The 27,268-nt window shown below is 42.2% G+C and overlaps 1 protein-coding gene and 1 long non-coding RNA gene across 2 annotated transcripts; both read right to left on the bottom strand.

The window, feature by feature from the left end:
- Positions 1 to 1,432: 1,432 nt before the first annotated feature.
- Positions 1,433 to 12,642, bottom strand: LOC145444700 (intelectin-1b-like). The gene is made up of 5 exons (XM_080322708.1): positions 12,359 to 12,642; positions 5,748 to 5,854; positions 3,354 to 3,658; positions 2,355 to 2,577; positions 1,433 to 1,686 (listed from the first exon to the last, which is right to left on the bottom strand). Exons 1-5 carry the CDS (start codon positions 12,627 to 12,629, stop codon positions 1,459 to 1,461), a joined length of 1,134 nt encoding a protein of 377 aa, XP_080178834.1. The 5' UTR covers positions 12,630 to 12,642; the 3' UTR covers positions 1,433 to 1,458.
- A 4,803-nt stretch (positions 12,643 to 17,445) lies between these two features.
- LOC145444318 (uncharacterized) lies at positions 17,446 to 22,638 on the bottom strand. The gene is made up of 2 exons (XR_013916652.1): positions 20,324 to 22,638; positions 17,446 to 17,975 (listed from the first exon to the last, which is right to left on the bottom strand). It is a non-coding gene; the product is annotated as an uncharacterized LOC145444318 (long non-coding RNA).
- Positions 22,639 to 27,268: the final 4,630 nt, after the last annotated feature.

The raw sequence follows: 27,268 nt of genomic DNA, 5'->3' as shown, positions 1-27,268 counted from the left end.
AATTTCCAAGTAGGCCTTATTTGACGGGACCTTGCAGACAGGCGTTCCACAAACATCGTGAAAATGTAATTTACTATTTTTAATTTTAATTATTTCAGTGATGTGCTCATAAAAACCGATTCGCACGTGTCTTAGGTAGATTCGTTCTCTGTATGCGTAGAATTGGGGCATTTATATTTATCTACACATAGTAGAAGCGTGTCTGAAGCTAACATGGTTATGATGCTGTGAGCATTGTGTGTCCTGGAACTGAACCAAAAGTGAAATTATAGTAAATCTATGAACAGATCGCTGCTCACAGATTTAAACTTCAATCCTGTTCTAAGAATCGGGACAACCGACTTTCATCTCTATAGTTTTGACAAATTGGTTATTGAGGTCGACCAGCCTATATTAAATCTCGCCACTATATTTCTGACGCGTGTGGATTCAGATGTTGAATGCGACCCGCGAGCTCAAAAGTTTGCCCACCCCTGTCTTAAAATCTGGCACCTGAATCATGACAGCTGAATATTTTCGAGATTTGCGTCTACACGTAGTGTCATTACTCATTTTGATAGTGTCAGTTTATTATTTCCAAGATTCATAACTGATACACGACGTGATCGATTTACATAAGTTTATGAGATATGACACCTGATTTATTTTCTGCCAATATCATATTTTGTCATCATTATAGTCAGCACTAGGTCGCAACAGTAATCACCCCTGCAAATACCGTGGCCTTGACAAATATAATAAGTTAGGTTGGGTGCATGTAATTAAAACGAACATAATTTGCAGCTCAACGCCGCCGTAAACTCTAATTACAAGACATCATTCCGACACAAGTGAAATGATTGCATTGCTGCACCAAAATATCCATGCGAAACATACATTCGCACAAGTAGTGAGTGCTTTACTGAAATCCGACAGGTTAGGAAATCATCTGTAGAATGTCATCACATGCCTCAGTGAATTGGAGTCGGGGGAATTGATGTTGCTCCCGATACTCGGGTGTCTATATTGACTTTCCGTGGTCTGGTCTTAACTCCTGACGTGATTGAACGCGCGAAACTGGCAAATACATGATGTTTCAAGATAACCAATCAATGATTTTTGAAGTGTGTTGATGATCATACGCGTTATATATATCACCGTTACCATAAGTTTATCAGGTATGACACATCTTTTCTTTTTTCGATCATATGATACTTGATCAGAAATATAGGCCTAGTCAGTGCTCGGTAACGGCAGAAATCACTCCAGTAAATACCGTAGTCCCGACACAGGGAATACGATATATAGGTGACAATAAAATAAAATCGAACGGAATTTGCAGCTCAACGCGACACTGAACTTTAATTTCATGACGTCCTTTCGACACAAGTGAAGCGATTGTACTATTTCCACATAACATTCATGCAAAACATTCATTTGGAAATGCAATGTTTTTCTGCGATCTGGCGGGTTAAGAAATCATCTGTAAAATATCATCACAACAGAATCAATCATCCTCTGATTCAGCCGGTAAGCAATCCATCTCTGATCATCGATATCTCTCCACGCATAATCGCCGCAGTGTGTTAGAGCTGGGGAATTGCTGGTGCTCCCGATACACGCGTGTTCGATATTGCCCTTCCCCGTTTTGATCTTCACGCCTGGGCAAATGGCGAATGCGTCTCGCTCGTGATTGATCGCCCGGAACTATAACGCATACGTAAGTGATTAAACATTACCAAATAATGATATACTAACTGAACCTCGCTACCCATTACTACATCCCAAGTGTTAGCTAGGTTGACTCATTGATTGCATCGTAACGAACTATATTCACTACCCAAGTAACTGAGCCACCGTACGCGATATGCGTATTGTAGGGATTGTATAGGTGTATGACGTATGAGTGTTACGTTACAAAAAGCGTTAGTTTTTATGGCAAAATTTTGTCTTATTCTCCGACGGCATCGGAACCAATCGATATTTTGTCAGCTGAACTCAATACTTGAATTTGCCTGTATCATGTTGCTTGAGTGTTTCCCAGAACCAAATTTGGCGGGAATAATAAATCACCAGCTTTAAACTCGCGAAGTTTAAACCCCCGATTAAGTGTTAAAAACGTGCGACCCCTGGAATAAATTTACTTTTTGGAACTACTTCAGTACTTTCAAGACATTCATTTTCTACTTCCATTTAAAGTAAGTTAGACATGTCGTGGAAATGGCTACATACCTGTAATTGAATGGGAATGTACGGCGTCACCGCTAACTACTTCGGCCATATCTACCAATCATCACTTGATGATGATAATATACGCGTTATATATATCACTGTTTACTAAAACAACCTGACACAGCGCAGACATGCGAAATTACCTGGATATATCCAGCGTCTACTTCGCCTCTGATGCTTGATCCGTACAGGTTCATCAAGTCCTGATTGCTTCCGACCTCCCACGTGATAGGAATTGCGGGACCGTTGTCCAGATTCGTCCGGTATTGCTTCGATTTTATATTGTAATGAAGCGAGAACAGCGACGCGAGATTACCGCCAAAGCGCGTCATGAAGCCATTTGATGTGCGATACTTCAGGAAAGCTCTAAAGCGGTGTTCAGAGTGTAAAGAGGGATGGGAAATACAATAGGTGACACGGGAACCAATGATTAGAACTGCACTCGGCAGGTGTGATTGGTATTCAAGTGAATTGGCGTAATAAGAGATGATTCTAGAACCCCGGAGGGTAATTAAGATACCTGTAGACCTATATATTTTACCTCACAATCATAGACGACTCACATTCAGGTTCCATTGTATGCGGCAGAAACGCCAAGGACAAAAACATGTAAGGTCTTCGATTAATTTGTCATCTTGTGCCCCAAATTCTTTATCCAAGACTCAGAATAAAATTCACTTTTAAAGATAATATATCATTGTTATTTGTGATTAATATAATTAGGGCTGGATTACGCACAATGATTTGAGTGCTCGAATCCGAATCGATTACTAATTGTAATGAGTAGATTATCGGGGTAGGAAGATACGGGTTTTTCGTGCTCTGAAATTAAATGCCCCTTTCACTAAGAGTTATATTAGCAACGACTGTTATATAATTTCGATGCTGTTTTCCCACCGTGAAAGCCTTCAAAGTCGATTGGGTAATGGTCGTTTTGCAACATCAAATACATTAAGTACAACGCTTTTCTGTTATGTAGTGGCCAACCCATGATGTTGTCTCAACATTTCTACACGCTTATTTGAATGCCCTGCTATTATGACACTCGCGGTATTGCCATCCATTATTTTATATGTGACCACATTACCATTACTCCAAATATTTTGAACACTAGAGCTCCATAGCCATCTCGCATTACTAACCTTGAGCCAAAACCGGTGAGAGGAGTATCGTTGGGCACTTGCCATATCATGACGTCGGTAGCGTTCATGGCGAAATAGCCGGAATTCTTGTAATCGTCGCTCGCCGCAGAAGTCGCCGACCCGTGCGTGGCTCTGTTCTCCCAAAATCCGTCTCCGTCCGGATGACTGGCGCCGTTTCCTTGTTCGCTCGACCAGCGATCGCCGGCCGTGCATCTCCCTTTCATGTTATTTTCGTGAACGGACGCGACCAGAGTCCAGCCGCCGCCTGCGATGTTGAAGTCGCAGTACGTTTGGAATACATTCCCCTTCAGAGATAAATATTCCTGGTGAATGTTAATGACACCTATTCTCTATACATAGAATATGTGTCATTAACTCGAAATGGGTGATGGCCGATGGGCCACGGAAGTAGCAGTGCTGTGAATTCACACTTATGTACACTGTACAGTACATGGCAGTGTTGGGATCAAGTCACTACCTTCGAGTCATTTCGAATCATTGAACATTTTGACTCGAGTCAAGTCAAGTCAATCGATTTTCGAAGGTGACTCGAGTCAAGTCAATCCACGAGTCAAGTCACCATTCAAGTCAAGTTGCCTTTTCGAAGTATTAAGCATGATTACGCCATTGCATTTTGCTAGCTGTCTGGAATACAGGTCATTGAATCTTAACCGATGAGCGAATATAGAGTTGAATATACACGCATGAAGGCGCTGCGCTGTATCACTCATATATACGCAGAACTGCTAAACTACGTAAGTAATTGCATAGCCTTAGTTTATAGTTACCAGCCAAAATAAAATAATAATAGAAAAACGAATTGATAAGATGCAATACATTACCCATCATTTAGAAATTGAGATGAATCAATTCGAGCCTGTGGCAATGGTTGAGGACTGTATAAATTATATTCGATTTCAATTTCAATGAAACAAGAGGTTTGGGGAAGGTGAGAACAGAAATAGACATTTTACTATTCAATTACTATACTATACTAGTTTACGACAACGTATGCTGTAAGATTCGATCACTTCGTTTGCGGTCAATATATTTGTGAGCGAACGATGGAGGCTCAGTAAAACGCACGATCATGGATTACACCAGCGTTTCGCGAACAATCCGAACATATGCAGGACACCGATTTTTATCGACACCGATTACTTGCTGACTTGAAATTGACTCGTGAATTTTGCTCCGAGTCACGGGTCAATCCACATTTCTGATACGCCGAGTCAAGTCAAGTCATTTTAGCAAATTGAATCGAGTCAAGTCAAGTCATTCGAAAAAGGTGACTCGAGTCTGACTCGAGTCATCACAACACTGGTACATGGTACAATTAGAAATAGCATTTTCCAAGACATGTAAAAACTTACTGCACTTAGAAGTAGAGAATGAACGGCTGAAAAGCACGTGGCGAGGAGGAGCCTATAGATAAACCGCCAACACTTAGGTATAGGAATTATGGAGTCGACCTCGGTCGGACCCACAACACGTTGGTTTTTTAGGTTGTAGCTGTGGATTATACCAGTACGCTAACTAGCCACCTTAATCATGTTTTGGACATTTTTCCGTCTCTTTTTATGTCTGCGTCACATCAGGACGAGTCGCTTCCCCTCTTGGAATTGTCCTGTTGACTTCGCCCCTGGTTGTACAGTAGGGCTGTTCAAACATTACTTTTTCTTCTGGATTCCAGCCATTCAGGCATTAAATTGTCAGGTTACCCTAAAAAACGCTGCGCATCAAATTTGGTTCAATTGTAACAAGTATAAGGCTCCGCAGATCCAATTAAAATTTTTAATTTATAATGGAAAATTTTATAAAAAAATTTAAATTTTTCCGTCAGCCCCATGAAATTGTTGAGCTGTCTTCAGAGACGATGCAAAACAAATTTGACTCAATTCCTCGGCGATAATCCGAGGATTATCAACGAAAAACTCAAATAACTCCGCTTGTATGGGTTGGAATCGAGCCGAATTTGTTTTGCATCCTTTTTAAAGACAACTCGACTTTTTCATGGGGTTGACAAAAAATTTGTCAACCCCAACTTGTTGGAATTGAACCAAATTTGGTATGCAGGCTTTGTTATGGTAACCTGACAATTTAATGCCTGAATGGCTGAAATCCGGAAAAAAGTTATTTTTGAACAGCCCTATTGTACAGCTATCATTTCATTCTATTTTAGCGAACGGGGTCATTAGTAATGATCCAGAATATTGGATATTTCGAGAACGGTGCCATCGATCTTTCTATCAATTTGCCACAACATGGACTTTAAATGTTTGTAGACGGAACACGCTATCTGCATATTATACGCCCGTTAGTGTTATTACTTAGATCATTACCTGTAAATAAATTTTGGAAGAACAAAAAGCAAAAAAAGAACGTATCATCAACCTCCGTATCTCGCAAATAGTAGAGTCCGTTGTCCGCCCCTGTGCTGACTCGATTGATCTCTTTACAACTGGAGGCCGGTTGTGCTATTGATCCGACAGTCATGTAATCTATGAAAGACGCAGGTTTCAAATCATGTCACTCAACTTCCGACGCGATACGCTTGTATAAATCACAGTAACTTATAATCGCGATGGATTAAGAGATCATGCATTACTATGATTAGGCTGCATGCGTGTGAATGAATTATGTGCTAACCAGCACAGCTACCCAGTTAATCCAGATGCTGACACACCTATATGGTGTCGACACAGGCAAATCTCACGCCTCAGTGAAATTGTATCACGTCACAATTTCCATTTGGCTACAGGCAATTTGACAGTCATTTTTGACCGGCTTGCCGAGCATTAAATTTGGCCAATCTCCAATGCCAATCTCCATAACAATGAAAAATTCGAGGCTGATTGTGGGAGTTCAAGGGACACGAACGGAATAAAATTTATATTTTCGTAATCAGTGCAGAGTCAGCTTTCGATCGATACCCGTTTTACCAAATTTAATGCTCGGCAAGCCGGTCAAGAATGACCGTCAAATTGCCTGTAGCCAAATGGAAATTGTGACGTGATACAATTTCACTGAGGCGTGAGTTTTGCCTGTGTCGACACCATATAGGACACTATGGACACACTATTGTAGTGGCTCCTGTCTCCATATCTGGATTCCAGATACAATGCCGAAAGCTAGTGTGTGCGTTTTTGTCAAGAGTGAACCCTGGAGGCCAATGTCATATATAATTCTTGAGAAATGAATATCGACCTCCAGAATAAATCATACTTGAACTGTAACGCATTGCAGTAAAACACCGGGCTTGCAGGAACCGTGTCGCATGCGAACAGTCAGCATAACTCTATATCCTTGCATACGTTACGTTTATACCAATCAGATTAGGACCAAGAGTGTGTAATTCGGATGAAATATAAATCTGGATGCCTGCCCGGCGGTAAATTACATTCAGAGGTATAGCCAAAATAGTCAGTGTTGATTGTTAATTGGAAGTCGGAGCCATACAGTAAATTTAAATCTAAATACAAGTAGAAAGTAGGGATTTTCATGTCAAAATTACTTCACGTAGAAGCTAGACCAGTGGTTCCCAACCTTTTTCCATCCACGTACCACATCGAGGTTTTATGCAGTTTTCGCGTACCACCTACCAGACATGGGGTAATCGCGATTAGTAATCGTAATCGATTACGACGATTACAGCATTTTCAAGTAATCGTAATCGCAATCGATTACATTTGAAAAAATCCCGAAGTAATCGTAATCGTAATCGACTACTTCCCATATTTAATCGATTTATTTGTGAAAGAACGATTACTTTATATTTGTGCAAGGACTTTGACATGAACTGAACACTCGTGAAAAGGGAAGAGATATTATACTAGTTATTGAAAGCGCAAACGTCTGATTTTCAAATGCCACTGCTCATTATTACGCAGTGTTGGGATGACTCGAGTCATGACTTGACTCGAGTCAGACTCGAGTCACCTTTTTCGAATGACTTGACTTGACTCGAGTCACTTTGCTAAAATGACTTGACTTGACTTGACTCGGCGTATCAGAAATATGGATTGACTCGTGACTCGGAGCAGAATTCACGAGTCAATTTCGAGTCATCAAATAATCGGTGTCGATAAAGATCACTGAATCTTGCATATATTCGGATTGTTCGCGAAACGCTGGTGCAACCGTGATCGCGACCAATCATTTAATGATCGTGCGTTTTACTGAGCCTCCATTGTTACATCACAAATAAATTGACCGCAAACGAAGTGATCGAAGCTTACAGCTTACGTTGTCGTAAACTAGTATAGTAAAGTAATTAATCTCTGTTTTTTACCTCAACCAAACCTCTTGTTTTATTGAAATTGAATTCGAATATAGTTTATAATATACTCCTCAACCTCAACCAACTCCTCAACAGGCTCGATTTGTATCATATCGATTTGTAAATGGGTAATGTATTGCATCCTATCAATTCGTATCTATCCTCTATTTAGGCTGGTAACTATAAACTGTGGTCTAGCAGTTCTACGTATCTGTGAGCGATACAGCGGCTTCTTGCGTGAATATTAAACTCTATATTCGTTCATCGGTTCAAAATCAATGACCACTCAATCTGTTTTTCAGACAGCTTTCAAAATGCAATGACGTTATCATGCCTCGGGCTTCGAAAAGGCAACTTGACATGAATTGTGACTTGACTCGTGACTTGACTTGACTTGACTCGACTTGACTCGAGTCACCTCCGAAAATCGAGTGACTTGACTTGACTCAAGTCACCTTTGAAAATCGATTGACTTGACTTGACTCGAGTCAAAATGGGCAATGACTCGAAATGACTCGTGACTCGAAGGTAGTGACTTGATCCCAACACTGAATTACGTCAGATGTAGTCTATGAGCTTTGCTCGTCTTTACGTAAGAAGTGTCCACGCATAGTAAATATAGATATTCGATGTACATTAATGTGATTGTAAGAAAACCCACCGTGCTGTATATCGGGTTATCAATACATTTCAGACAGCACTATCTCGCAACAGGATAAGTCATCACCTTTATACCTAAGTTAAAATGGCAACTTTTGTATTGATGTTTGGTTCTGCTTAGTTAAAGTATAGAATCTAATACTTCTAATTCTATAGGTAAATGCAGTTTCACCGTTGCTGGTTGGCGAGCAGTAGGCCTATATGGTACGAACGTACACCAGACAAAGGTTTGAAATTTTGTACTCGTCAAATAAAACATTACGGTTTCCATAACGAAGCATTAAAATCAACAGCTGCTGATATATATCATAACTGAGCCGTTGTTTTGCCGTTTTCGTAATGGCAGCTTGCATTACATTATCTGCATTAAGTTGAAGGCAGAATTTTATGTTCACTTTGTCGTATTCTCATATTATTCTACTCAAAACGGGCGCCAATCGCTATTTCACAATTCTTTACTGAACATTTGGACCTGCCGCCATAGCCATCGGCTTATATAGCATGTTAGCGTGGCTTGTAGCAAAAATCAGGTTCGAAACAGCAAAATTTTACCCCACCCAAACATCGGTCTTGGGCCCCCATAGAGTAGTCAATTTTGAAGTTGAAGATTTAATTTAATCAAAAATATTGCTAATTGCATTATATTGCGTTTTTAATCCTATCTTAGCTTCCAGTGGCCAGATTTACCTGAAGAGCAGGGGCGCGTAATTCATAATTCTAGAATCTGGTCTATCTTGCAATAGTTGCTTTATTGTATGTTGTTAATTCGTGACCTCCGGTCTGTTATATAACCAAAAGATATTGATTGTAGTGGCCCAAACATAGCAGACTAAAAGAAAAACTTGCGTGAAACGCACACAAAAAATTGTCATGTCTAATGCCCTATGGGTGCTCGGGTGCAATTTGCATCGTGGGCTCAGATTGAAAGGAATGGACTGTTAGTCACGCCCACCCAGCGCGACTATTGACAATGGACACATACCATAAGTTTCGGCCAATGTATTCCTTTAGTAGCGCACTTCGTGGAGTCTCATGTTGGCCGAAACTGCATATGTCTTTTGATGTGTCGAGGAGCGGTATTGACTGGCACCTAAATGCCTATTACTATGAATTATACATGTTTATTTCTTGAGGGGAAATGCATTTCGAAATCAAGTTATCTAGAGACATTTAAATCGCAAAGCTCAAAGATAATTTCCAAGTTAATGACATCTATCGAAAATACTCTATAATTTATGTTGGTTTACGAAATACTTTTTGAGTACCCTCCAACCACGCTCCCCACCCTATTGGGGAATTTGGGGTGCGGCAGTTATGGACCTGGCAAGAATGCAAAACGTTGTATGCGATAAACCGTCCTCTATAAAATGGGCAATGGTACATTATGATTTATGACGTAACAGAGAAATTTCCCATCTTTTGTAAAGACAGTTTTTATATCATCAGGCCTTTTCAGCGCAATCCATGTATAATTGTCTTCCAATATAACTACTACGATGCAAAATAAATGTAATCGTGAGTAATCGTGATTACTTTTCCAGTGTAATCGTAATCGTAATCGACTACTTCCTGATTTTGCTGTAATCGTAATCGTAATCGTAATCGCGTGATTCAGAAGTAATCGTAATCGCAATCGATTACATTCATGAAGTAATCACCCCATGTCTGCCACCTACACAAGTTACGCGCGCCGTAGGCGGTCAAAATTGTTTCACCGTTTGTGACGTCATAATCACGTATTTGACCTAGGTGGGGGGTAATAACAAGGGCGATGTTTTTACATAAAAAACGGAGGATTTTGACCTAAAATAACTTAATTTTGCCCTCACGTATGCAAATTAGGTGTTTTCGCACATAATGTTAAAATTGTAGGCTACAAGCTGTGAAATATCAAATGATAAGTTCACCGACAGTGCGAAATCTACGATACAAACGAAATGGAGGGGTCGAAAAAATTTGATTTTCTAAACAATTTTGACAATTTTTTTTCACCTAACGCTTCAATTTGGACAAAAATTTTGACATATTTCGACATGTCAAAAAATCACCCTATTAAACTATTAGGCATTATCAGCCACGGTTGATGGGATGCATGGAATTGTTTTTTCACCGCTAGTCAAAAAACTAGACTACGCGTACCACAGGTTGGAACCACTGAGCTAGACAATGAAAGGACTGAAAGATGCCCAAGCAAGTATATAGTCTCAAAGTAAATTTGGTCGCGAGATCGCACACAGTCAGCAGTTGTCGAAATTTTCACATTTGAAATTACTTGGTGCATCTGCGCAAAGAACGCAAATTGGGAAAAAATATTCTGTTAACGGTTATAAAGGGACGATTTCGAGCGGTTTTTGACAGTGTCACTCCAAAAGGGATGTCAACTCAACATTCAACGTTTATGAGTTCTTAATTATGACAAGCCTAGAAGTGGGCCGTGCTACAAGTCGGCAGCTATGGAATATAAATGAAGAAGATTGGCCTGATGTAGCAGAGCATAGCAGTCGACAAACACTATGAATACAACAATCAAATGAACAATTATGAAAAGTAGGTGATTTTACCTTCTAAAACAGTGGTTCCCAAACGGTGGGGAATTCCCCACTGGTGGAAAATTCAATGATTTCTGGTGGCGAATAGACGCATTTGTTCAAAATTATATACAGGACAGTATACATATTCACGGAGACACATGCGCAATTACCGTTACCAGTCAACTGCTCTGGAATGTATGTATCGAAAATTATATTGCGTGTTGCTCACAAAACCTCATTTTTAACTCTAGATCAACAATCATAGCGTCACAAACGCATCCAGCACGACTAGTTTGACGTGTAATAACGCTTTCGCGACATTTTGAGCGTTACTGGAATCGGTTCACAATACGTTTTATGTTGCAGGTAAAGGCGATCGTCTTGCGTACTTGGTGTGGTTGTATGTCTTGTGTAGTCAAACCAGCGGATAGCTGCTCTGTGATGACAAAAGTGCTGGGAAGTGGGGAGCAGGACCGTAACTGACGGACCCCAAACCCCCAATTGGGAAGGGGGCGAGCACGAAGAGGCCCACAATTATTTCGTGAATTAACATAAATCAAAGTTTTTTTTTCAGAAATTTAAGCCACTTTATCAAACAATTTTCGCGCTGGGTGCGCGGTTTAACATTGTCGAATATCTGATTATTCGGTATCCTTCCCAAACGAAAATACGTAGAATTTATAGAAATGGAGACTTCGGCGTCGGCCATTACTGCGCCACGACGCACCAAGGCCATGTAACATGCAACTCCGAGAAATGTGCCAGAACGATCAGCAGCGAGAAGACCTTGGCCGAGATGGAATGGCTTTTTGATGACCGAAAACTTCGATATATATACAATATACATATAAGTTTAATTGTCCATAGGCGGCTAAATAGCTTGCGCCGAATGTTCCTGTCCTGGCGATATGAACCCCACAGGGCAAATGCCATCCCGCAGGGAAAATTATTTGCCAGTAAAGCAATACCAATTTGAAATCGTGTGTGCCTTATCTTTTGACATAGCAGATATAGGAGGTCACGAAATAGCATAATGTAATGAAGTCAATGTACGAAGGGGTCCGCCTCAAAATGTTTAATTCTTATTTAGGGGTCCTATCTTTTCCAACACACCTCACTCAGCTCTACCGGTAAATCTTATTTCGTGAGCAGAGAGGGAACAAAAAATTGATAACAAAGTACATGCAATTCCCGATCATATTTACCGAGGGGTCCTGGGGGGCTTTACCCCCAGAAGTTAGGTTTATCACACTGTGGGGGACCAAGATCAACGTTTTTTGGCGGGGAAGTGGGAATGAAGACAAAAAGGTTGGGAACCACTGTTCTAAAATATTCAAGTCGAAATGAATGTAGTAGAAAAGCATAACCATTTGGGTAAGTATAGTCTATGTAGACCAAATCCACTTGAATACTCCGAATACCTGGAAATACTTCGATGATGACCATCTCTGCGGTTAATCTCCGGAATATGTCGGTTTATAATTTTAAATCCATGCTCGGTGTTAACTGATTTATGACGATTTAGCCTAAGTCACCTTCCGCAAATATCCCTGATATGATGCTTTCAACTCGATCGTAGTCAATCTCGGCGGATACACCGGTTCTACCCGGACTTCCCCGGTCTCCTTTTTCACCGTGCGCACCACGTTTGCCGGGCGGGCCCTGTACAGCAATGGATAGCCTCTCCTCTACGCCGGGCGAACAAGTTGTTTGATAAAAGCCCAGTAGCTTAGCACAGACGGATTCGCTCTGCCCATGAGCTGCCGTCACCAAGGACAGCGATAACGCGAAGATAATGCAATCCATTACCGAGGGAGCCAAATCTGTCGATGGAGAACTACATGATCAGAATCTTTTTGCTCTAGCAGACTGGAATCCTACAAAGGTTTTTTTTTCTGAAACAAGTTCCGTAGTCACAGGAATTCGTTATGTTTTACCGTCTGATAGGCCCCATGCTGCTTCGGGTTCTTATTCTGGCTTCTGGTATTCCTACTCGTTTTCATCAAAGCTACAATATCGCATTTCTTACTGGCAGGGCAGTGGGGAGTCGACTCCAACTACGACTCCGACTACTGAGTCTTAAACGTACCGACTCCGGCTACTTTCTTAAGAGAACTCTAACAATAGTACTAATGTACTTCGAAAATTATATGACACAGTGACGGTTAAATGCAGGGTTGCAATGACTCGAGTCACGATTTTCTGAGGACTCGACGTGACTCGAGTCGTTTTCTCAAAATACGGAAATGACTCGACTCGACTCGAGTCATTCTGTGTATTGACTCACACGGCCAATGCCGACGTTTCATTGTAATTTCGAAGAATAGTAAAGTAACCACCCTATTGGGATTTGGTCTATTGGTACTGGTACTTGAAAATGCGACCGGAAACTGTTAAAAGTGAGGAATATTAGCAGCGTTTAGATATATTCACATCGATATTTTACAAAACCAGGCGATGTATTTTACTCTGTCACAGTATCATGGTATAATTCCAAAATTTGCATCAATTTGTGACTGCGTCGCAAAGACGCATATAATGTGATTTTTTCCTCTATGCAACTGAATTGCAATTTGCAAATAATGTCAAATTTTGGCAATATCGTTACTAATAACAGTGATTGATGGTAGGCCTACATAAAATTCGGTTCAAGTGTAGTAAGCGCCGTAAATAGAGACGGCGCCAGTGTGGAACACTGAATTGTGGGTGTGCGATAGGAGTGTGAATGTTTCACTTTAATAAGATGTGTGCTGTACATGAACATTGAAATGAAGGTTTTTAAATTCACTAGATCTTATATGGAGCAAGTAAATTATCCGCCCTGCCTAACCATAGCACGGAAACAGATAGGAGAGAACCGTCTAGCGACGCGCTGTTGAAAAAAAATGGCGTTTCCCCACAAGAAACAGCAGATACCCGAAAAGCGAAAACCTGCACATGCCCTACCATTTAGCTTACGTAGGCGTTCATGGAAGGACATACAACGTATTGCGATCAATTCAAGCGGGAGCGTTGCCCAACGTAGGTGATTACGTATGGTTTCTAAGGGAGCACGGACTATTGGTGCGAAAAATGAAATGTAAAAAATGCCTTAGAAACGACTACTAGAGACGTTCGAAATTAACCTAAAAACCAAGCCTTATACGCAACCATTGCGCGTAAATCATCGACGCACAATATCAATGCAACGCCGCGTAGATGTGATGGAAACAAAACGGGCTGGAAGAACAACCGAAACAGATCCGTACTATGTGACGAATACGCACCTCTCCATCACCGGGCCGGATCACCAACTCCAACAGCATGATCGAAAGGTAAGTTCCAAAATAACCACTTCAATTTCATCAGGAGATGGCACATCTGGACCAACAACAATTGATCCGAGGGACGATACGGCGATCTTGTCGTCAACTACCAACAGACAGACTCTGCCGATCGGATCAGGAAACACAGTACTAAAGAGGACGATCTTCAATGAGCACAGCACATCGCAGAACACCGCATATGACTGACTGATCCAAAGTGATTTTGATTTTGATCCAAAGTGATTTTGATTTTTACGAAGAGTTGTATAACTTACAAATACTTGAACGGACTTACACGGTAAGAAACATTTTTACTAAATTATACAATGGCGGAGGATTGATAAATCCGGGAAACATTCATTCCATAATTGTCGCAGTATGCATGTCTGTCGTATTCTTATTAATATATGTTATTTACAGAAAGTACTGCAATAACGGGTCTCAAAAATATTTTAGAGGTGTTGCTCGACGAAATAACCAAAAATCGTGTATAACAACTATCGCGTGGCAGGAAAAACTAAACTGTTGATAAAGAATAGTATTAGGTGGGGGCGAGAAGGTTTGCGCAAGTCTTTAGTACTGTTTGAATGTTCGTTTTTGGAGTTGTGTTTGAGTCGGATAACTCGTTAACGTAGATTTGTGTGGTTAAAGTGTTGGTTGTCTGATACATAACTTATTGAGGGGGCAAACAGGATACAGAAGTGCACTGACCTGGAGTTTCCTATCAAGATTGTAGTTGCAGTGAGGGGTACACGAGTCCAATTTGTGTTTCTATATGGCGCGCATCATCTCCCTCTGCTGCCCGTATCTGTAATGTAGGGATATAATCACTAAGGGCCAAACTATATTAAAATCGAAAATGAAGTCATATTGACTCGGGAGCGGTGCGAAGAAAACCTCAAAATTTATCGATACCTACCAAGAATTCGGGAGTTAATTTGTAGCACATAAATAATCAAATTTCGTACCGCCCTACCCTGTGATTGGAGCTACTGTTTTTCGCAATCGCCTCATACTATACCTGCCTTAAAATACATCAAAGTGTTTATCCCCTCGCGCTGTAAAGTGTGTAAGTTGTTGTTGCTATGCTCTGATACCTTTTTTATTAGATCTAAAATTACACTATGCTATGCAGCGTAGCGTGCCATTGCACCTCGAATCGTCTAAGGCAGTGATCTCCAACCGGGGTTTTCGCACACCTCAGGGTGTACCATAATATATTTAAAAGGGGGTGTACCACTCGAATGGGGTGTAGTGGGATGTACCGGATCCGCAAATGAACCGAGAAGTCGGTGACTATAGTTATCACAATAAATACGCCGGTTTATGCTTCAGGGCAGGTTGACTGGATGTGTAATATCTTAAAATGTGAGGCCGTAAGCAAATGTTTCTCATCATTTAACCTATGGTCATGGACTTAGAAGTTCTCTTTGACACAGGGTGGAGCTAGCATGTGCTCAGCTTGCGATATCTGTCTAATGATTCTTGAGGAAATCACCGCTACAGCTCAGATTCGTGTTTAGCATTCCCAATACGTTGCAGCATTGCTCAAGTGTTCATCCTGAATTCGGTCAGACCAAGGGTGCCAAGGGTACTCGCGGTCGTACGGCCACATTCCGCCGTAAAACTATAATTTAGCTACCGTAACCTTTTACTATTTAATGTCCAAAGTTGCCCCGGTTTACGGTACTCACAAAAAATTGTGTTTTGTTACACGACTCGAGTCTTTAAAATTATTACTACGCGTAAGTAATATAAATAAAGGGACCACTCGGGTATGTGAAAATAGTAGATAAAGCTACTTAGGTGCTGTAAGGGGAAGCGCTCGGTCAATTTTGACCACTACTGTTTAGAAGGCGATTTTTGGAGTCAACGAAAAACTACAAGTCGAAAGGGTTCGGGAAATGTTGTACTGCATAATGAAGAATTCGAATTTGCGGTCACACCTCTTATCTTTTGAAAATCGCACCTTGAGCCAGGGATCGGGAGTCATAGTAAAATTTATAACACGTTACCTCTCAGTTGAGATGCAGAAAATCCTGGATGGCCTGTAGTTTTGATCTTCGCTTATGGGCCGCTTCGTCCCGCTTGTCTTCCCTGTCCTTTGGATTGTCGGGAATCTCTTTAACTTCGTTCTCCTCGGGATTGTCCTGAATATCATTCGCAAAAGATTGAAATCGGATCTCGTGTCACAAATAATCGCGCGGCAAAGATTTTTTAGTTTACGAATCACAGGCAACTAACACGTAACAATTCCTGGCTTCGTTCTGACACGAGAACTTCTCAACATATGGAATTAGGTCACGCAAACCGCAATAATTAAAAACGTATTAGGGTAACAAATAAAGAAAACGTTTAGCCTACGTACGATCGATGTCAGCGGCGATACTAAAACAGTAACATCATTCTGATTGGGTAGACTTGGATAGCTAGTAAATTTTAGTCTTATTGGAGCGGGGTGCTCATACGGTAATCTAATTCTGATCTAATTTGCGAAATGAATTCAAGCTCTGATATTAATTCTGATTTAGTTCCCTGATATTGATTCTGATTTGGTTCCCGGCGCTTCTGGAGATAATGCGGGGACACTGCGTAGTGAAAAACAAGCGAGACTTACTGTTGAGACATTCGTCAATCTCGTGCTTATAGGAATAAAATGATGGACCTGATTGACTGGTAGACTGAACATGATTTGACATGAACTGAACAAGATTAAGTTTCGGAGTTGTAATATTGGAAATATAGTTATTACAAATACAATCTAAGTTTAAAAAAAAAATAATATATATATATAACTGCAGCTGCAACCCTAATTTCTAGGTTGACTTGGAACAGAAAACCTTGAAGCTATAACACTAATTTTAATTTAAATCAGAGAATAGGGAAAATTACATCAAAAACCATTACTATAAAATGTAATGCCAATTCGACGTCACGTCGAAGATGATTCAGTGCCATTCATTTGGACCATACCTATTTCATTGCGCGTCATTCGGGGGTTGAGGAGCAATGGCTAGCTCACTAAATCACTAACGTGAGTTGCTTTGCGATACCCGTTCCAGGTGCTGTGTTGCAACCGATCTGGATCTTGCGGTGGTCAAAAAAATCAACGAATTTGATATTCTCGTCAATGATATATCTGATGCCGGCGCACAGACCGTATAATTTAGAGATACGAACAACAATAAAGTGGGCAAAACCACGCGTTCCAATTGATAGTTCACCCTCGAAAGACAATACCCTATACAACCTACAGCTTACTTCAGCAGATGGGTGCTCACTTCTTATACGGTGAGCAGCATTATGATTCGGCTAAATTTTCCACAAGGATACATTTAGCAGTGCACACTTGTCGCATCCCTGTTCATTTATCCGGGTTCCTGACCGACACAGATTCCACACTCCAAAGGTCAAGTTTTGGAAAATCAAAGCACAAAACTAATTTTTTTAAAAGGGAGAAAATCTTCATAGTTGCATGAAAGAACGGTGCAATATTTGATCACACCTACTAGCATGGGTGTGAGTGACAAATGTACGTAAACACCATATGTGACCCGCGAGTGGGTTTGAGTAGCGCGTGAGCTAACTTTCAATATATTATTATCAAAATTGAATGGCTCAGATTGTGGGCTCGCAGGGCCAGCCAAAAATATAGTCGGCGTGGCCGCGACACTTGGATGATGATGACTGAAATGTCAACTCATACGCATTGGCAGATCGAGGGTCTAGCAGTCACATTTTTGGTAAATCGTCGTACATTGCAATAGACTAAAAAAGTGGTGAAATCGTTCTTCGTGCTTCACGTGTTTAATTGTCACACGATTTTTTTCTCTGGAGACTGCCCCATCTGAAAATGAAAAAGTGCCGGATTTAGCCGATTAGCAATTGCGAGAGAGGGTTTATTTTCGCGTTTGTGCTCACAGAAAGATCGTCAACGATGAAATACACTGTTGAGAATATTCTATGCCAAATTACTGGTCTGGTCTTGGCAGCAGTTTTACGACTCTGAGACCGGTGAATTTGAAAAATATTTTCCCGTAAAATATTATTGACCGTAATTTTTTTTTACAAAGATTGACTGTTAAAGTTTTTACGGAAAAATTCCCGTTACCTGATGTAACGAAAAACGGCTGTAATACCAAGTTACTGGTCTGGTCCAGTGCAGCAGTTTTACGCTGATGAGACCAGTAAATTCGAAATAACTCTCCCCGTAATATGATTTTACATATGCTGACCGTAGGAAGTTTTACGGAAAATTTCCGTAACTAAAGGCAACAGAAATCTGCTGTAATATCAATATACTCGTCTGGTCCCTTGCAGCAGTTTTAAGCTCCTGAGACCAGTAAATTTGAATCAGGTTTATTTGGTGCGGGAACACGTAAAAAAAAAAAGTAAGTGTGGATAATGACGGGAATCCAGTCTTTCTTGTGGATATCATCAGTCAGCAACTGCCTGAATGAAGAGGGCTTCATCAAAACTTCAGCAGCAGTTGAAGGACTGTACTTTGGGCCATGCTCTTTTGTAGGTTCTTCTATAATCTGAGCAAAGATTATGCTGTCATCAACACAGTTGCAATTTGGAAACTTTGAGACGCTATAGCATGGCATACCGCGACTTTTCTTATTCTTGTCAATTTCTCGAACAATGATGGCCTAGGATAGCGATGTCGAGCATAAGGCCAGCAGACCGCATGCGGCATGTGAAGCAATTCTGAGTAGTTTGATTAATTTACCCGTAAGTTGGTTATCTATAGTAATCTGGAGTCTGTTGGCCGTCAGTAAAATCGGATGCGGCAACGGTACATGGGTGCCGCTGTGCCGGCTTGTGGCGATATAATGAATACTTGTCAATTGTCGCTAACGTCATAGTTGCACTGGAACCCACTTTGCTTCGTGCCAATGCTGTACAGTATACAGCATTAAAATTCTGATGCGGCGTTTTAACACTGGCACTGTACTCGTTAACGTTATAATTGGCCAATAAGGTTGTGCTGATGATGAAATTGCGGGTATGCAGAATATCCACAATATTCACAGGCGTAATTCGCATACCGAGGTTGAGCACTAATGTATGAAAATTGAATATGGAACATACGACTGCCTTGCTGTTGAATCCCCAAGAACATGGTTAGTCGGGAACGATAGCGCCAAAGGGGGGAAAAGGCCTGCTGTTGAATTATGTTAACTCAGCAGATATGGTCATTACATATACAATGGCATCTTATGAAATACGTCGAAGCCGTCGCTACCCCTAAAGAACTGACTCCAGCTCCGAAGCTCTATCTCTAATCGAATTCCCCTACCGGCGTACATCACAATGAGGTTCCGGATCTAACATCGCGACAATTGTTTGCTTATGATAACAACGTCGGAGCTGTATTGCTCCATTTCCCGATAATTGGTAATTATGACTTGATCGCACAGGGTAGATGTGCACCTTGCGCAGGAATGACGTCAATTCGCGGATATACACAAACCTACTAACCTATTTCGCGACCTAGTTTACGAGACTATTATGGGCCAAAAAGAAAAAAAATATATATATATATATTTGGTGGATATGCGCGCAATGCAGTTTAGTTGAGGGGGGTAGAATGATGGTTGGTTGGCATTTGCGCGATGTTGCGGACTCGCTAACTAACAGGCGTCAAGCGTTTTAAGTATTTTGTATTTAGGGTTTGGGACCTGATATCTATTAGACGAATACCATGCACTAGGCGAAATTAGTTACATATGCCACACGTGACGACGATAGTACAAATGAAAAAAAACAGCGACCCGTGAGAATTGTAAAGCTATAGAATTTCAACGCTATAGAACCGCAAGACTTTATAGAAATTGAACACCATTGAGGGTCCCTGAAGATGAATGCAATGAATGGTGAATGCAAGGAAATATGGGCGTAAACACGCACATATGCGTGTTTTCGCGTCATGGGTAGTGTCAAATTGCCAATTAAAACCAGATCAATTTTTACACTACTGGCTATCCCGCCTGTTGCCGTGGTAACTGATCGGCGTTGCCGTTGGGATTGCATTTGGATCAGGCGTTATTTTGAAACACCTTGTTCAAAACGTATTTTAAACAGCGTTTTTTTAATGGGGGGTGTCTTTTGAAATATTATGTCTTCAATCTAATTTTGTGCGCCATTGCCAGGAAAATATCAAATACTAAACACTAATTGTGTAAGACAAACCTGTGGTATGGATCAATGGACGATTGGTGTACGTCTTGAGGTGGCTCCCGATCTTTCCCGATCTTGCTCTGAGGTGCCCAAGGCGAATAGAATTGTTGCAGCGGACCTTGCGTGGAGAGTATGCTAACAAAATTGATAGCGGTCAGTAAAGGGTAATTCTGAGCTAAAAACCATTTCGTTGTATGAGCTAAGATGCTATTATGTAAAGTATACTAAGAAGATGTCCAACTCAAAACACTGAGGCAGTTAAATTATCGGATTCTTTATGACTGATCGCAGCGCGCACGCGGCAGTAATCGCCAATTCATCACGTCAACGACAGGCCCCCCCAATCGCACATATAGTATGCCATGTTCGCAGGATACAAATGCTTTCGCGATCGGTCGCATCATCGGCAGGCCTGGTACGCACGACATAATCGTTGGCCTGACCTATCACACTTGTCATGGACATCGTGTACAAGATATAGTGTCGATAGCCGAAACTATCGCTCTGCCGGCCTTGCGAGCTTTGGCTGCTATCCGCTATCGTTCAAAGAATATTCCACTGATTGAGTAATGATCGTTTAATAACTGCATCGCAAATACGCAATGATAGCGCACCCTAAAATCGCAACTACTCGCCCATTGAGACGCAGAACAAGTAATATACATGGGTGCAGGCCTTTCTAAAATTTGCATGCTATTTTAAGGGTGCGTATTAAACATGGGAGCGTATCATACACAAAGCAGACACTGCATGTTTAGCGACTTTCGTTTGATATAGGCTAATAAATGCACTATACAGCATTCTACGCCGTGAATATAAGAGTCCTTGGTGATGCCAGAGGGGTTAAGAAATAGATATGAAAAATGGCAATAAAAAATAAATGATAAGCTATATTTGACCTCCTGGCACAGTGGTTCTTAACCAGGGGTTAATTACCCCCAAAGGGGTAATTTACCAATTTCTGGGGGGTAATTCAAATTTTTATACTTATAACGCTGCACTGTTCAAAGTATTTCCAAACGTTAATATGAATGTAGGCTAACATATGTCTTTGCGAGCTTGTGGACCTATATATTTCGTTTCACTTAGTACACCATGCCTGCTGTGATATCATAGTAACCATTAGTGATTACGAATAACAGGGCCGAATGTAGTTCAGTATAGGGCTAGGTAATTCTAATTTATTTCGTGGTAGGGCGGATCATATATTGTTGCGCAGGCTGACAAATTGAAAGACAACAAGGGGCGTCTAAGTTTAGCTTTACACCTAAAATGCGTTAACAATATCGTAGAAATATACTTGTTAGTATAGAAAAGTGTAGTGCTGGTCTAGTCTAGTCTGTAAAATTAAGTTTGAAATCATCAACATGCCTTTAAAGAAACGAGGGGAAGATTTTCGAACCTTCTGGGTTCTCCTTCAAAAATGAATAACCAATCTTCGTATGGCATTGAACCTTGTGATTGAATTTCCTTCAACTTATTGCTATGAAGGAGGGTTTTCTATCAAACTGAATGATTTTGCGATTGACAATTACATGAGGGATGCTGTCAATTATTATCATACCCTTTGTTTATATTTGACCACTGGATAACACGAAAACAGCATCAGCCTTCGCATGGACTTGATATTTTTAACAGTGTAACTTTCAGTGTACATTATGGCGTCATCTCTGTGCTGTTCTTCGATTTAATTAAGTGCAAGCTGTAATTTGTCATTTATTGAAAAGGGGTGATTGCAATCCGTCATTTTCTTCTTGGGGGTAACGATATGAAGAAGGTTGGGAACCACTGTCCTAGTATATGACAGGTTAACACGGCCTGTTCATAAGTTTTATTCATGATCGAGCATACGAATTGACAATTGAATAGGATGTAAGTTATAGGGTTGCGAGGTGTCCGTTTTCCACAAAAAGAACCGGAAACCAATGTGCTATACTGGGATGTGAATAGGTGAATTGTAGAAAGGCCGCGGAAAGAGCATAGAATAGTTGATTTTGCTTTTGCAGTATTCATGGCGATTGTCGACCGCTGTGTTCATTTACACAGGGCCGATGTTATTCGTTAATTCTCCGTAGCTACAGACTTATAACACCACCCACTTCTGGATCTTTCGTATGAACGACCGAAAAATATGGCTCTTGGCAGATTAAAAATATAAAAATATATATGTACGTTGTTTTCGAAAAACCAAATCTGGAATAATCAGTGTTGAGTCGGCCCCATTTTAGATTCGGGCTGCGCATATTCCACACAAATTGTGAAAATGTGATGTAAAATATGTAGGATTTATCAAGGATTGATATGATATTCAAGTCTAAGTGGGACGTATATTGGAGTATTTGGTTGTATTAAGGCCTAATCACACGTTATATAAGGCTAGTTTAGAACTCTGGACCTAAGGGTCATTGTCTGATGCTGAAAGATACCACTACTGCAACTACTGCTACTTCAATCAACGTCCACGGACGTCGTCTGGACAGTACAGTGCAATAAAAGGTCAATTCTTTGCCGTGAAGTGATCCGAACCAAGTGTAGACGACTCGCATAACAATCGTTATGGAGCTGCACTATAAAGACACAAATGGAGGCACCACTGGGATACTTCCGGTGTAAAAACATTGACCTTTTGATGTTCTCAAGGACGACCCTCGTGAGAATTGTGCTCCGTGTGACGGTAGTCACTTCTGTTATATCTCTGCTTATAATATTGGCATCGATCTACGCACACCTTGCGCCGGTATTCTATCCTACGAAGACTCCTGAAGGTCTCTCTGACGACGTCACTACAACGACCGAACTACTACATGTCGCACATAACGGATTTGCTGTGGTAATCACCAACAGAACTGACCCGGTTATCTTCATAAGACATTCCGTACCCACGACGCAAGGACGAGTGATCGGGGACAACACAACCACGTCCGTGAGTAATTTACCTCAGAACGGTACTTACCCTGGCCAGTAAAAGGCACGGAACTAATATACAGACAATCAAAATTTACATAAATTATGCGAAGAATGCTAAAAATTTTTAGGAAGAAGAAAAAGAAGCTGTCAGAGGCGGCTGACGAGCTCGAGCAGGGTATCAAGCTGCTGAAAGTAACGCAAAAACGCCATGAAGACGTCAGACAACAAGAAAGACAGCTGGCAAAAGACGTGGCTGATCAAACAAAGGTACTAAAAGAAGTCAAATCAGCTCTGCCCGAGACAATGAAGGGGCTGGGAAAGGCCAAGAAAGAAGTCAGGAGAGCTCAAGCCGACCTCAAAGCAGTATGCGATGCCACTTCGAAGGTTAGCGGGAAAGTCTCTACCGAGGTACTAAATGAAATTCTTGCTTCAGAGTTCGACCTCGGAAAGTCACATGCGCAAGCTGTAAGGGAAAGAAATCCAACTCCTGTTTTGACTGTACTACCAAACTCACCAGCTTACGATCCTCCAGCGTACGATCCTCTTGCTGAACATTCATTACAAGACGTAACGCAAATACCTACCATGACAGTCACGAAAGGCTTAGATTGCCATACGGTAAAGGCTGTATACCCTACGATACCTAATTCAGGACCGACTGCGTTGTTAGGCTCCCGTAAGGGAACGACACCGTGTTTCCATGTGGACGGCGGTGCGTGTGCCAAGCAGAAAAAAGGGGGGCCCGGCGAAATACCGAACCCTGTCAGGGTTGAGGGAGACGAATCCCGTGCCGAATCAGATCCTGAAAAGGGCCCTCTGGACAAGTATAGAGGCTATCGGGCACGGCAAAACCGCCAGAACCGTCGTACGGCAGTGGTAGACTCTCGGAGGAGAGCAAGAAGTGCGGATGGCGAATCTAGACGTGTGACATTTCTGGAACAGGAGGACCAGCGAAACGACGAGGACAATTCAGAGAGTGACGACTTCGATTCTCGAATACGACGTCTGGCTAAAGAGATAAGAAATTACCAAACGTCACTCCAAGACAGCTACAGCCATGATGATTTTACTGACGAATATTCTGATGGGGGCCAATCTAACAGCCCCGGGCACCCTAATATGCCTCGTTTTACTTCTACTCCAAAAGATAATGGTGTAAGGTCTGGGCAACAACGGCCACGACAACAAGCTAGTGTCACAGCCCCGATGATCACCATACCCGTTAAACCCCAATCGGAAAAAAGAGATGCTTCAGCTTATGATGGATCCTGGAGACATGCCACTTCTGAAATGGATGGCAAATTCGATGAGACGAATACGTCACGGCCCAGGAAACACGGATGCTGATGTTATTTTGGCAAACGCCATGCAGAAGAAGTTAAGGGATGCTGGCCGCCACAAGCAGGCAACCCAACTGGGGAATTTCTTCAACACAACTTCGGGGGAAACAGAGTGGGCTTCGGTGATGAGATCCCTTTCTTTATCTAACCCCCAGGGCCTGGTAAATGATGAAAAGATCATTGGGGATTTCCGTAGAAATTACCGCTGGGAGGACGAACCCCTACCGCTGCTAAATAGCGCCTTGAAACAATTAGAAATAAACATGGAAAGTGACATTAAGGATAACCAGGATGGACTGCGACTTTTCCGAAATCTACGACAACGATTACCAGAGGCACTCAGACTAATGCTACGAGGCTGGGAAGAAAAAAAGACTTGGCGGGAAGTTGCGGAGGAACTACAGCTTGTGTGGAACTCTGAATTTCTGGACGAACAGGAGACGCGCTCCAAGAATCAGGGAACTGGTCAAATACGTGAAACGAAGCCTTCCCTACCGCCGGTATATATATATTATGTTCAACCTGCAGGACCCATGATGCACAGTTACCCTACTCACGGGAGTGAAGATGGACGACTGAACACCCCTCCCCCACCGACTATAACACCACTTCTGATGGTGCAACCATCCTCACCTAAACCACCTCTACACATGATCGGAGGGACACCACCCGGACGGTCTGGGGAAATGTGGCCACGGCAGCTCGTCGGTGTCGGGCAAGCTTCACAGCCACGACGTAACCCTCCTCGCGGCACCAAGACCAACCGTTTTTTTACCAACGTTATGATTGGCAATGGGTTCGGCAGACGTGGTCCGACTCCCAGGGCTAAACCTGCCCGACCACAAAACGTGCGCAACGCATCGAATGGACTCAACGTTACACCAACGCGAAACTCCAGGTCTTCTCAACCTAGTCAGGGACCAAGTACTTGGAACCGGACACCTCAACTGACGAAGACGCAGGACTCTGGGATCGGCGGGGGTGGCCAGGAAATCACACCATCAAGCAGTCAGGAAGCCCTCCGCATCGCGGAGAGCCAAGGGGAGAGATATAATTTTCTTGGGAACCCAAACATCTTCGCCCCTCTAGGCTTATATCTGGAACCTCCTCAGGGGCAGTCCTTATCCGTATGTTTTTGCTGTAAGGCCCCGGGACACCAATCCCGAAATTGCGTGGCAAAATTCATACTTCGGCTAAATGAGGAGGTGCTTGCCAAGAATGATACCTTGGGATGGGTAGTTCGCAAGCGAGTACAACCAATACCTACTCGCGTTAAGGAGTCCGCTGAACGTGATTGGGGGCCTTTCCTTGCGAGGAATAACATACTGACGGTCCCGGACCTCGACCGATACCTTGCCGCCCAAGGCTCTCCCTCGCTGACACAGAGAACTGCCTTGTGCGAAGCCTATTATGACACTAGGCCAAAAAATAGAGATGGAACTCACTGGCATGATAAGGATCAATGGGGTCCTCAGGGACCGTCTGCACAGCCAAATCAAAGCAATAGCCAAGTGGCCTGGACGGAACCGCTATTTCGACGCCCGCCACGTCACTATGACGCCTCACACTGGACGGATGAGGAACTTGAACAAGGGTTGAGACTCTCAAAAAACGACTGGGGGTGCTGATTGATCCGGTAAATCAGCTCCCAGAAAATTTATTACCCCAACCCGCAAAGATTGTTCATAACGCTTCTCTACCCCTTAATACACCGGATAACCCTCTACAGCCAGACTTCACGGAGTTATTCGGCGGTCGGCTTTTGTACTTGACTGATTCAACAACCGGTACGACATTTTTGGCCGACACGGGAAGCCTACCTAATCTAATTATGAAAAATATCGTAAAAGCCATGTATCCAAAGAGCTGGGAGGAACGGCAACCTTTAGATATGAAGTTACGTGGTATAGGGGGCTCCTCCCACGTTGACTCATTGGTTGTAATTGATTTTGACGAACTACCGGTTCCATTTGCGACCGGGAAAGGAGTCCCTCTCAATGTAATTGGCTTAAAATGGATTGATCGAGTCCAACAATTACCAAGCATAGTTACGGAATTGAAAACCCCGTCTAACGCAAATGGAGAGTTGTCTTTAGTAACACTACATGATGAGAACCCGTGCAATCAATGGAAGGGAACCGAAGTCGAAAGCGGTATTAGCTACACTGCAATCGACGATGGGTTGATGGATGCTGCAAACCAAGATAGCGTGAAGCGGAAAATTACCGCTGGCGCGAGTACCAAAATGGAAATCACCACTGGTGCGAACGACGAGTTGAAAATCACAACGAACGTCACCCAGAACCTATGGAAAACTGTTGGTGTCGAGGCAGGAATGCCTGCTGACACCGTTAATGAAGACGTCGAGCGCGGAATGCCCGCTGGCGTAGATAAGGACCTGCACGAGAAAACTGGTCCCAAAAACTCTCGCGGATGCACTTGTCCGGATAAATGTAAAAATCCGGCCCATAGATGCATGGCGACCACTACAGCTGACGTCGAGCGTGGAATGCACGCTGGCGTAAATACAGACCTGCACGAGAAAACTGGTCCCAAAAGCTCTCGCGGATGCACTTGTCCGAAGAACTGCAGAACTTCGGCCCATAGATGCATGGCGACAGCTACAGCTGACGTCGAGCGTGGAATGTCCGCTGGCGTAAATAAGGACCTGCACGAGAAAACTGGTCCTAAATGCTCTCGTGGATGCACT

The sequence above is a fragment of the Botryllus schlosseri genome, chromosome 1, assembly GCF_051294905.1.
Source record: "Botryllus schlosseri isolate E-star chromosome 1, Bs_hap1, whole genome shotgun sequence".
Classification (NCBI taxonomy): Eukaryota; Metazoa; Chordata; class Ascidiacea; order Stolidobranchia; family Styelidae; genus Botryllus; species Botryllus schlosseri.
This window is presented reverse-complemented; position numbering and strand designations above follow the sequence as displayed.